The sequence below is a fragment of the Eleginops maclovinus genome, chromosome 16, assembly GCF_036324505.1.
Source record: "Eleginops maclovinus isolate JMC-PN-2008 ecotype Puerto Natales chromosome 16, JC_Emac_rtc_rv5, whole genome shotgun sequence".
Lineage (NCBI taxonomy): Eukaryota > Metazoa > Chordata > Actinopteri > Perciformes > Eleginopidae > Eleginops > Eleginops maclovinus.
In genome coordinates this window covers 11,572,489-11,585,482 of record NC_086364.1, presented here as the reverse complement: position 1 = coordinate 11,585,482, position 12,994 = coordinate 11,572,489, and the positions used below count along the sequence as shown (strand labels likewise).

Sequence of the window (12,994 nt, the reverse complement as noted above, 5' to 3'; positions counted from 1 at the left end):
AATAAATTGGGAAATGCATTATTCCTGACCCCCGTTCAGAAAATTATAAATTAATTATAAATTAAAGCTGCAAGATGACTGAGCCCTCACACTCCATGCACGTTGAGGTATTTCCAGGATCCCTGTCAAAGCAGCAGTTAAATGCAATGACCAATAGAGACCGGCCCGGAAGATAAACATTACGTTTCGCACTGAGGGCGCGCTGAAACTGATTTGTTGCAACTCTAGCACCACCCCAGGTGTCCTGCTTTGTGCGGGACTGCACAGCATATTCATAACTTGGCCCCTGTCAGACCTTGTGCCCTAATAATAATAATAATAACTACTGTATAGGGGACTAACTAACACCATTTTGGTGAGATTATGAGCATCCCGGCCAAAGTTCATGGGTGTGTTCAAAATCCTGCAGCCATAACACCATCTTTGGCATCTTTAGAAGCCCCCCTTTAATATTTAGGCTCAGAGTAAAGGCGTTCGTTTGCCTAAACTAGAGGGGAATAACTAACACCAGTGTGATTTTGGTAATATTATAACTTCCTCAACCTCTTAAGGCTTATCATACCACATTTCAGAGAGATCTGAATAATTGATAAAAATTGACAAAATATTGAACATAAAATTCTAAATGGCTGACTTTATGATGGGTTTACAACATGCCTCCAAGATACTATTTAGTTTGTCTCACCATAGTTCAAATACCTACGAAATTTCACATTTCTAGGTGAAACCTGAGGTAGGGGCTGCCTTTTGGCAGCTTTGTATGGGGAACTATAGAGCTTTTGCAGATGCCCCAAGAACGCTACATCCATTTTTCACCAGACCTGAGAAGTTTGCAAACGAAAATCAAGTTTTGATAACTATTAAGGCTTTCAAAATAGAGATTTATTTAGCCAATAATAATAGTAATAATAATAATAATAACTATAATAATAATTCCAGGTATACAATAGATCCTACACTCCGACTGTGTCAGTGCTTGGGCTAAGATATAACGTAAAGTGTTTTACTTGTGAAATGTTTATATATCTTTGCAATACTTCAGAACTCAATTTGCAATTGCTGTGAATGCAGTTCCAAAAACCCAAAAGTACAGTTTATCTTACGAAATGTCTTACTTAGTTACTGCACAATCTCTAAAATGTGCCAAAGCCTTGCGATCGCTGAGGGCATTTGTTGTATAAAAGGTTGCAGGCATGTCAATCAGCACTTCCTCCCTTCTCTCTGAGTTGAATCTTAGTGAAGCATGCATGTGTGTTTTTTTTCCCTCCTCAGGATGAAAGATGGAGTTGAGCTGAACAGAGAAACTGCAGGTTCAAAGTACAGGTTCAAAAAGGATGGGAAAAAGCACATTTTGATCATAAATGAAGCAACTAAGGAGGATATTGGAATGTATTACGCGTTCACCAACGGTGGAGAGTCCAAAGCTGAACTGGAGGTTGAAGGTACCATTGCCTCTGTTAATGTCATTATCAGACTGTTGTAGCTGTTTTATTATTTGTCTTTACCCAATAAGTCATTATTCATTCATAAATCTCGCTGTGTAACTATCTTGTGAAAGCACCAATGGTCAACCTCATAGCAATCATCAGTACATCGTTGAGGTATTTGGTCATAAAATTCTGATATCACCAAGCCCTTCTTAAATTTATCAGCAGCAGAAGCAGTCATTAACTGTTGATCAGCTGATTTATAAAGTTTGTCAACAAGTATTTCAGACTTGGTTTCTCAATTAGGAACTCTAAGAAAATGTACACATCAGCACATCTTGATGTTTCCATCCTGACAAGCGTGGAAAGCAGTAAATTAGTCATTACTCATGTCATAATTAAAAATGTAATCTCTTATATCAGTAGTTCATCACACTATTCGTCATGCTTATTTTCTTTTACACATCCAAAAGTGATGATTGGGTCCCGTCTTACCCATCATACAGCAGTCTGTCTCAGTCCCTGCAAACTAGCAAGCAAGACGAGTCTCCTAAATCGATTATAGTGTAAAAAATGTCTGTCGATCCTCCCTATTGGTCACTCATGTCAAAGTGAAAGTGCACCAGGTGATCAATATAAATAGTGCTGCAACCTAAAGTGCTAAATAAACTGCCTGATTACGGGGCTGTATTCCAGCAATGTGTCATTTTAAGACATTGGTAAATCCATCACGTTAGGTATTTGTACTGATCTGTGTTGTTGTCTTTACTTCAGAAAAGGAGCTGCAGATTCTGCAGGGCATAGCTGACCTGACAGTGAAGGCTGCTGAACAGGCTGTGTTCAAGTGTGAAGTGTCTGATGAAAAGGTGACGGGGAAATGGTTCAAGGACGGTGTCGAAGTTCAGCCCAGTGATCGCATCAAAATGACGCACATTGGGAGGTATGATATCCCACTGCTGTTCGTGTATTTCTGAAAGTCATAAAAGCTTTTTTTTTGTTGAGATCACACTGTCTGAACCATCATGTACACACACACACACACACACACACACACACACACACACACACACACACACACACACACACACACACACACACACTCTCTCAAAATCATACACTGTAGCTATCAAAATAAGCACTGTCTGCCACATGGCTTGGCAAACAATTACAAAAGCATTTTCTAAGTTATTTGACCCATTTTAGGATAGGCTTCAATCTGAAAAGTTCCACATACACTCACACACACACACACACACACACACACACACACACACACACACACACACACACACACACACACACACACACACACACACACACACACACACACACACACACACACCCCTAGGGTCTGGGGTTTCTCTCAGTAATCCCTCCATCAGAGCTGCCTATGGCAGCAGATATGCCAAGGCAACAGCGGTCACACAAGGTGAAAAACATTCAGTATGTTTCTCACTCTGCGAAATTGCCTCATGGAGTATGTTGCTAGGGCAACTGTTTTATGCATAATTGTGGGTCACAACGAGTGTTGTCTCCTTGGTAACATCTGGTTACATGTCCCCAGGTCCCACAAGCTGACGATTGATGAAGTGAAGCCTTCGGACGCTGGAGATTATACATTTGTCCCTGATGGCTATGCTCTGTCTCTCTCTGCAAAACTCAACTTCCTGGGTGAGAAATGACACCTCGAACAAGAGATGATGCTTTTGATCAGATAAACATATTTTATTAACAGTGATGTATTTATTTTCCCCTCAGAAATTAAAATTGACTTTGTTCCTAGAGAAGGTAAGTGTTTCATTTATATATTTCCTGAAAAAACAAAACATACAGTTAATGTTTGATCTAGGAGAGGGTTCTGATGCCTTTTCATAATCCATCTTAAATTGAATATAAGCGGGACATGTACCAACTTTGAGTTACTTTTTTAATTTGTTTTTATTCTCTACTTGTGAATAGACAGGAACACTCCCTGCCTGCTCACAAGCACTGGGTTAACAGTGAACACAGTAAAGAATCTTTCCAGTTGAATGTATGGAAGCTATAGCTGTTTGTGCCAAAGTTCAATGTCTAACCAATGTGCCCATTGGTCCCACAGTCTTCATTTTTGGTGTGGTAATTTGAAGTGTTTTTTCTTAACCGCATACTTTATTATTTATTATGCTTTAAATACAAATTCAAAACCATATTTTTAGCTGCTGTAAAGTTGCTCTTTGAACTTCATCCTCTTCAAAATTAAGTGGTCTGCTTATGAAACGCACGATTGATGTGTTACATCTCTTTGAAAAGAAAAAGACAAAATATAGAATTTGCACGCTTGAAGGTCAAAATAAACAAACCAAAACAAGATTGTTAGATAAAAATGTTGAAATTTAACATGCTTACCAACAACACAGAGAGACATCTTGAAGAAGCTTTAAAGCAAAAGTAACCATATCATTTTCTTTCCTCAAATCATGTTATGCTTATCATCTGAATTACCTCTCTCTCCACTTTCCATATGAAAGATCCTCCAAAAATTCACATGGACACCAGTAGCACCGGCAACAACAACACCATCATGGTGGTGGCTGGAAACAAACTCCGCTTTGACGTTGAGATCACAGGAGAGCCGGCGCCCACTGTGGTCTGGATGAAAGGAGAAGAAGTGAGGAAGAATGGATAAGATTCTCCCCATTCACCCCATACACACACAAACACATCTCATATTCTGTACCTTTGTGCATCAATCAGAGTGTCCAGCCGTTAGTCATTGAACAGCACAGAATGAAGAATGAAACATGAACTCCAGTGGGAAGGTTGAATCACCTGTCACCTGTGGCAGCTGTGCCTTCGTCATGCGACACCATGCTCTTCAACAATCTGCTTTGTTCTGTCTGTCTCGCTCTGTGCTCTCCTCTGTAGTTGGTGTCTGAGGGCGAGGGAAGAGTCCGCGTGGAGACGGAGAAAACCCTGAGCAGCTTTGTGATTGAGGGGGCGGAGAAAGAAGATGAGGGCCTCTACTCCATCACCGTGACTAACCCTGTTGGAGAGGACAAGGTCGAACTCTTTGTCAAGATCGTGGGTCAGTGGGTTTTTATCACTTTAGCCTTTTTCACCTCTCATTTTCTTCTTTTTTGTTACTTTCCTTTTGTTCATGGCACCGCTAGTCTTGCTCTGAGTTTTATATTGGTCAAAAAATATTGGGAAAAGCGTGACACTGTTGGTGCCATTTTTTTATGTCCTGTATCATACGAACTTTAGATTCAAGTACCAGTTTACACCAATTTCAAGTGTACTGAATACCTGCATATTTTATCGACTTTGTAACCATACTAATGGAAGACAGGATGTTATCCGCAAAGGATTTTTTAGATTTACAAGTTTCAAAGCTCTACCCTGAGTTAGATCTTGGAATATTTTTTTCAGTGTACTCTAAAAAACAGTGTCTTAGAATATGGTCAACATTACTGTGAACATATTCATGATTTACCATGTAATCATTTTAACATCATCTTGGCTTCAGTTAAGAAGACCGTAGTGAAAAGAATAATAACAAATGGCTGAAATGTTGTAAACAGATATAAAAGAGGGTTAAATACTGTATGATTACATTAATAACTGTACTGCATGAAAAAACACTCAGTTTCATCTTTCCTTTTTTTTTTTTCCAACTGTAACCTGCCTCTCCAGATGTGCCCAACCCTCCTGAGAACGTCAAATGCACATCAGTTGGCGAGGACTTTGGCACGATCACATGGGACCCTCCTGCATTTGACGGTGGAGTTCCCATTAAAGGTAACCCTGAAGCACACGGCGGCTAATGTTCACATCTGATGTCTCTCTCCCTGGAGAAAACAGCAGTTCAGAATGCCTTTCTGTTTATCACAGCGAAATGTTTTTAACTCTTTTATACAAAAAACACAGATTTTTAATGGCTTCACCGTATATTGTATCTGCAGGGTACCTGATGGAGAGGAAAAAGGTTGCCTCACCCAGATGGACCAAGCTCAACTTTGATGTTTATGAGTCCACCACATATGAGGCTAAGAAGATGATTGAAGGTGTACTTTATGAGATGAGAGTGTTTGCAGTCAACAGCATTGGCATCTCTCAGCCAAGTGCAAACTCGAAGCCCTTCATGCCCATTGGTGCGTTGCCATTTATCATTAGAGGAGTGGTTAATTAACAGAGGCCTTTCGCACAATGCTCATTTTGAGGCAGCTTAACCTACCTCCCATCCCATTTACACTGGGTATTAACGTATTAATTAGCTCCTTTCTCTCTCAGCCCCCACTAGCGAGCCAACTCGTCTCGTGGTGGATGATGTGACAGACACTACCTGTGCACTCAAGTGGCGTCCTCCAGAGAGAATCGGAGCAGGCGGCATCGACGGATACATCATTGAATACTGCATAGAAGGAAGTAAATATATGCACATCATTTGGCAATTATCTTAAAGCATTGAAAATAATGTACAAGTTGTTACTAATAATTGTATTATAAATGTGTGAATTGATTAATAACGATGAAATGCATCATTTCAGACTTTCCAATGATAGACTGCATTGCAGGTGGTTTAGAAAATTAAATGTTGGGTAAAATAATTACGAATGATGGAGAGCGACATTGTGGTACAGTTAGGAGGAAAAATGGCATCTCAATCATTGTACTATAGACATTTTATTTTACATCCAAATATCCATTAATGTTAATGGACAAATATTTAAGTGAGTAGAAGAAATTATTTTGTTTTAAATCTCTTGCAACCAATTTCCATTTTGCGGTAGCTCAGACCATTAATGTCATGATCAATAATAAGGTCATGTGTTGCACAGAAAATGCTTGAGTTTACTTAAACAGTCTGCTGGTTATTTGAAAGGCAGCATGCAGTACATACAGTTTCAGTATTTAGTAAGCAGTACATTAGTTTGCGTTTCAGAACACAGCCTTTTTGTTGTTAGATAGCTACAGTGAAAAAAAACTGAACGTTGACTTTGATTAAATGTATCATGTCAACAGATTTCAAATAACTGTGTTAGTTGAAAGCAATAATATTAAGATTAAAAAGGTTCAACGTAATAGTATTGCTTCCCGCTAACCTGGTACAGGTATGTGAAATTTGTTGACATAATACATTTAATTAAAGTCAACGTTTTAGTTTCTTCAGTGTAACAAGATTATGACATGCTCAAGGATGATGCAACAGCCAAAGCAATCTTTCTAAATCAATCTAGTCCAGAAGTCATTTTTTCAAACCATTGGGACCTCTCACTTCACCGCTTCTCTTACATCAAAAGCTGTGGGCAAATTAAGGGGGAAGGGCTCAGAAATGTCAATAGTCACACCTAATTCCTGATTCACAAAATTATCCTGAGCTCTTTGGATTGTTTGTAGTTTTCTCATCTGTTCGTTGTTGGTTAATTTTCTTCTCCTGCTCTCACTAGGTGATCAGTGGGTGCAGGCTAATGAGGAACTATACGGGCAGACCCAGTACAGGGTGAAAGGTCTACCAGTGGGGGAGAAGATGCTGTTCAGAGTGAAAGCTGTCAACATCGCCGGACGCAGCCCCCCCGCAACTCTCACCCAATCCGTTACTATCCGAGAGATCGTGGGTGAGAAAAGTTTCTTCTTACAGAAATGAAACTGAAAATTCATATTTATAACATAGGCATTGCTCTAAATGAAAGACATTGTGAAAATATCTCATACTATCCACATAGCATAAAGCACTAACCCAGCATTGGTATCATTCAGAAACTATGTCCAGCCAAAGCACTACTTTGTGAAAAACATCTACCATTGAGTCTAGGTGTTGTATTTTAATGTAAACATCATTTATTATTTTCTTCACCACATCCAAGGAGGATTAATGCAACTGTGTTTATCTAAATAATAAATATCTAAAATCTGTACATGCTGTATATTTTACATATGTATCATCCCCCAGAACAACCAAAGATCCGACTGCCTCGCCATCTGAGGACCAAACTGATCAAGTTTGTGGGTGATAAGGTGAACATAGTCATCCCCTTCCAGGTAAGTCTGGGTGTGGCTTTCATAGTTTTAGTTAAGAGCTAGATTTGCAATAGCAGAGCACAACCAGTTATGCCAAGAGTGAATAATACAAAGTGCTTAAAGTTCACAAGGTTGCTTCCACACTGACCTTTTACTAAACGGCTGTTTCACATTGAGGCATTTAAGGGCCTGGTTTATTTGTCAAGTAGAGAGAAAGGGGTGGTCTCTGAAGGAGGGGTTTCAAGTCAACCCTGAATGGTTTATTTAAATTAAAACTCAAATGGACTGAACAGTCAGTCACAATATATTTCATGTTTAAAACATCTGATAGCTTGTTTCATTATAGGGTTGCCCATGATTTTAGAACATGTTGAAATGGGTTTGGTGGTATGTTTTTGGATTGGTGAGGCAACCAAATATGTGCCTTGGATGTTCACATATATCTGCAAAGGGCAGTTTTTCTTGTGAAATGCAAATCAGATCTGTAAACCATGTAGTAACAGAGGTAGCAGGACCTCAAATGTCCCAAAGGGCACTCACCATTTAACAGCGTCCTACAATGCTGACTTTGTTCCAAAAAGAAATGCTAGCCATAAGTAGCAGCGAAGAAGGCAATGTTACAAATAGAAATAGGCAAGAAAAAGGGAGCCATGGCTCTGCATTCTTTTGAAGAAGCAGATAAAAAGCCTGTTCTGAGACAGAAAACGTGGCTACATGAGGTTCTCCTGGGACAATAAATCCCCCTCAGCTCTGTCATCTCATCCAAGAATTGTTTTACAACAGCTAGGCTGCAACTCAAGTCGAGACATATTTACCTAGAACTAAATTAAACATAATTATATGCCCAAAGAAATCCTATGGAATTCCTTAAATAGGCACACATTTAAACCCTCTCTGGTAATTGTTCTCTATGATCGTCTTGCATGTTGATAATCCTAAACCAACTGACAGTTGAAAACATACTGCACCTAATAAATGTTATTTCACAGATTGCTTTCCCTTTTTTCTCAATATTTTTTCCCTACATTTTGATTTCCTCTCATTACTCTAACTGCAGGGTAAACCTCGCCCTGTCGTGACCTGGTCTAGAGATGGCATTCTCCTGGATGACAAAACAGTTGGAACTCGTACCAGTGACGTGGACTCTATCCTCTTCATCCGCTCCGCTGAGAGAAACCACTCTGGAAAGTACACACTGTCCGTTCAGGTTGAGAACATGTCGGACAGCGGGGACATAGACATACAGGTTGTAGGTCAGTCCCGTCATGGCACTAACACATCCTAAACAGCTACTGCTGCTGCATGTTCTCTCATTAAGATCAGAACAGCGCGGTTCGTACTTCAGAAGGTACACGGGTAATAACCTGTTCGGAAGAGGATGATGGTTTGAGCCTAAATCTGTGACATTTCAAGACTTTTAAAATGTGATCGTAATTCCTAATTTCATACTCCCAGGGATCTGTGACTCAAAGCAGCAAATCATCAAAGCGCTGATTCCCCTCTCATATAATCTCGGCTCCTGCACTGCCACTGTGGCCGCCAGCTCATTCCTCATTTTATAGTCTCCCCGGGTCAGGGTGTTGGATGGATTATTTGTTGGGCCTTGGCTGGGATTATTTGCGTGTAGACTGGGATTATGCTTGGATTTTGAGGGCTACTCTGTCACTTCCTCTGCTGAGAAGGTTGAGCTAATGAGAGGCTGCAAGCTCCTCTGATGAGCCCCCACCCCAGATGATCTGTCACTGCACTGTTTCAGCAGGAGACAGTACACAGAGAATTAACGGGCAAATAAAGCAGCGCTGCTCACTGTTTGTACTGTATTCCACAGTGGAGAAAACGCAGAGCAAGATTAATGACACATACTTTACTATGTTGTACAGTATTGCCGTTCTGTGCTGCGTCTGTACAAGTGCAGGCAACATAGAAGACTCAATGATAAACAACGCATTCTTCTGCGCATACTGTTCTTTAATTGATCAGGTCTTTGCCAAAACAGTTTTTCCAGTAATGTATGCATCTCCACCTTTCCTTGAGTCATTTGCTTTGCTAATCTCTACATTTTTGCCAAACCTCTATCACTGCATATGTGGATTTCTATCTCTCTGTGGGACTTTCCTGCTCCAGTTATTAATCTACCCCTCTCTCTTTACATCATGCCTACGTGTCTTGTCAGGCAGGGAGGAGATTTTTGGTTATTTCAACCAGTTATAAGACAAATTCCTCTTTCTATTTTACAAACCCACCAGAAAAGCCAGGTCCTCCTATTGATGTGCATGTCACAGACGTCTGGGGTTTCAATGCTGCGCTGGAGTGGAAGCCGCCCAAAGACGACGGCAACTGCGAGATCATCGGCTACACTATTCAGAAGGCTGACATGAAGACCAAGGTATGCATGGTGGGACAGAAGTGTAAAGGAGTACACAGATAGGGTTCAGATATATAACTCATTTGCAGGTCTGTTACTTTTGAGCAACAAAAGTGAACAGCAAATTGTGTCAGTAAATGCATTTATGATCAAGATCAGCAAGCACTAAATGGTTACCTGTGCTGTCACTCCAAAAATCAAGTTTGAACAAAATTAGAATTTATTTAAATGACTTGTATTTGTATAACCTTAAGTAGAATCAAACTTGTTATTTTCAAGATAACGTTAATATTACACGCTCAACTTTGACATTTGAGTCAGCGATCAGTTTTACATTTAACAAGGAATTTTACATCTTTGTTGTAAAACCCAAAATGCCTTCTCACGTACCTTCTTATGGTTTGTTGTCATAATTATCAGCTCAGCACGACTTGCTAATTTTCTACTTTGTATTAACAAGAGAACAGCTATAGCCTAGTCACATTTTTTTTTGTCATTCTTTTGGCTTACCTAAATTAGCATGATATCAGGTATAACATGTCACAAAGTATAGTGTAGTATGCTATGTAAAGTGAAGTCACAGTACAGGGTGATACAAAAAGGTTATAATAAATGAAACAAAAAGTCATAGTATAGCCTGGTATCTGGGCTAGTGTGGATTTCATACCTGATTGTGATAATAATGCATGGAAGACACGGATGGTAGGCTGATCGTGGCACAGAATGGTCAAGTGTTAACCAACATCCATAAGAATCCAGTGGACCCTCTTGATCCGGTTAAGTCATGGCTGCTTGGAGATTTGTCACATGACTGCAAAGCCTCAATGTACTGTCATGGTCATTGTGTTGTACCAATTGACAGAGTTTGGACCACAAGAACATGGATGCTGCGGATAGAAGATTCTACAGCTTATATTGCTTTCATCTTCAGCTATAAGCCTCTTTGAACCTCTGCTTCTCCACTCTGTCTCTCACATCAGGATTGGTTCACAGTCTTTGAGCACAACCGCAGGACCAGCTGCACTGTGTCCGACCTGGTCATGGGGAACAAGTATACCTTTCGAGTGTTCAGCGAAAACATCTGTGGCCTTAGCGAAAATCCTGGCATCAGCAAGAACACTGCCACTATTACCAAAACAGGTGAAGTAATCCCAGCAGAGCACGGCACTCTTTAACATGATAGTATTGCTTTTGATTCCAAGAAACATCTAACGCATGCTTAGCTGTAGGCTACACCGCATTCAGTAAAACCATCAAGTCAGCATTATGGCATGTAGGTCAGAATATGAAAAGAAGAAGGTATCTGGAATTGCGATTTATATTACATGATTAATATTACTTGTGTAATGAAGTAAGAACTATCAAGTGTTGGCTGAGAGTTAAAGTTACAATCTTACAAATCTGGGTTTCATTCTCCATGACAACACCTTGGTGTTTGTGTTTTGATCTCCCTCACAGCTTTGCTTTGGTTTTTCCAATGAATGTTCCCACAGACATTCAGTGTGTAATACTGCAAAATAAATGCAAGGGCTTTCATCAGAGGGCCATAGGCTCATCATCATTGTGTAACCTCGTTCAGCAATAGAAAGTGATTTAACACATTTACTATATCATTTTAAAGATTATTCCTTTAATTACTTTTACACTATTTAAAGGAAATTAATTCACACTGATTATACTAAACACAAGGATCATTTGGGTGTTAAATAACATTTAATACTGGCTGCATATTATGAAAACAACTAGGCTGGGAAATGAACACCTGCCATCAGCCAAATGCTGCTACTGTTGTCGTGTTGTTGACTTTCTAAATTCTAAAAGAAGATTTGGCAGCCAACCAGCCAATGTCTTCTGTGTTCAAAGCTTTAGTCTGCCCTATGCAATTTTAAGGATGGTTGATTATAGTACCCATCTGACATCATAATAAAAAAAAAGAAATTCAAAAGCATGTGGTATATACACAATATAAAATAATCTTTCATCTTGGCGAGGCAACACGACTGAAAATGTTTGGTAAATAAAGCTCAATGTGTGTGTGTTTTTAATGTGATAAATTAATTAACTAATTCAACACTTCTCAACCTGTCCAGGTTTGGCCTATAACCGTCCACCCTTCAAAGATAAGGATGTGAACCATTCCCCCAGGTTTACAGCGCCCCTAGTCAACAGAAGTGTGGTTGCAGGTTACAGCGCAGCCATTAGCTGCGCTGTCCGTGGGCTCCCTAAGGTATCTACATCTTACAGTAAAAGTGAAATTATATTTTATAATTCTTTATTAATCAGTTGGGACAGCTGCTTCCACAGCAATTATTAACCGCACATGTTCATCTATAGTTGATCTTTCTTTCTTTCTGTTGTTAACGGTCATTTAGAACATGTAGAATAGGAAGTATCCCCACTGCATCGAATAAATCTTACATTACAGTGCTGCAGCATACACTTTACCTGCAAGTGTATGCCACAGAGTCTATGCTTTGTGTTTTGAGAGGGAGCGTACAGGTTTTGAGTGTCAAACACCGACTGTTGAACAGAGAGGATTGTGATGCCTTTGCAGCAGGAGTGTATTTTTATGTTTGAAGCTAGAACAAGAGGTGGAGCAGGAAGATCTTTGAACACACATCTTTTTTAGCCCTCGGAATCGACAAAGATTTGTCAAGCCGAAATGTTGACCTAATTCCACCTCTCTTTCTCTCTCTTCCCTCCTCCCTCTGCTGCACTCCCCTCTCAACATGCCTTGCTCTGTTTATACGCTCCTTCCTCATTTCTTTTCCTCCATCCCATTAACTTTGCCTCCTGCTCCAAAACAGCCAAAGATCATCTGGCTGAAGAACAATATGATCATCGGTGAAGACCCAAAGTTCCTGATGCAGAACAACCAGGGCGTGCTGACTCTGAATATCCGCAGGCCAGGCTTGTTTGATGGGGGCAAGTACTCCTGCAGGGCCATCAATGATCTTGGTGAAGATGAGGTGGAGTGCAAGTTGGAGGTTCGAGGTATGTTGAACTTCACTTCCCATAAAACCATATATTCAAAATAGTGAGTGAGAGCTTGATCTTTGTCGGAGCAGTCTCCCTCAGAAAGTCTTCAATACCGCTCAGCTTGACAAATCTCCATCTCCCTAAAACTTCGACTGATCTCCTCTTGTGAAACTTCAGTTAAAATCTAACCACATGCTAAAAATAAATCACCTTATTGTATTTGTCA

At 40.0% G+C, this 12,994-nt stretch overlaps 1 protein-coding gene across 1 annotated transcript in view; it reads left to right on the top strand.

The window, feature by feature from the left end:
- mybpc2a (myosin binding protein Ca) overlaps window positions 1–12,994 on the top strand; it is a 30,464-nt gene that overhangs the window by 15,188 nt on the left and 2,282 nt on the right. Inside the window, exons 15-30 of the mRNA XM_063903745.1 lie at window positions 1,273–1,442; window positions 2,202–2,367; window positions 2,992–3,098; window positions 3,186–3,215; window positions 3,935–4,074; window positions 4,332–4,491; window positions 5,100–5,204; window positions 5,369–5,557; window positions 5,697–5,831; window positions 6,854–7,021; window positions 7,357–7,445; window positions 8,482–8,677; window positions 9,671–9,810; window positions 10,770–10,929; window positions 11,880–12,016; window positions 12,597–12,783. Coding sequence (XP_063759815.1) covers window positions 1,273–1,442; window positions 2,202–2,367; window positions 2,992–3,098; window positions 3,186–3,215; window positions 3,935–4,074; window positions 4,332–4,491; window positions 5,100–5,204; window positions 5,369–5,557; window positions 5,697–5,831; window positions 6,854–7,021; window positions 7,357–7,445; window positions 8,482–8,677; window positions 9,671–9,810; window positions 10,770–10,929; window positions 11,880–12,016; window positions 12,597–12,783 — 2,279 coding nt within the window. The remainder of the gene's footprint in view (window positions 1–1,272; window positions 1,443–2,201; window positions 2,368–2,991; window positions 3,099–3,185; window positions 3,216–3,934; window positions 4,075–4,331; window positions 4,492–5,099; window positions 5,205–5,368; window positions 5,558–5,696; window positions 5,832–6,853; window positions 7,022–7,356; window positions 7,446–8,481; window positions 8,678–9,670; window positions 9,811–10,769; window positions 10,930–11,879; window positions 12,017–12,596; window positions 12,784–12,994) is intronic.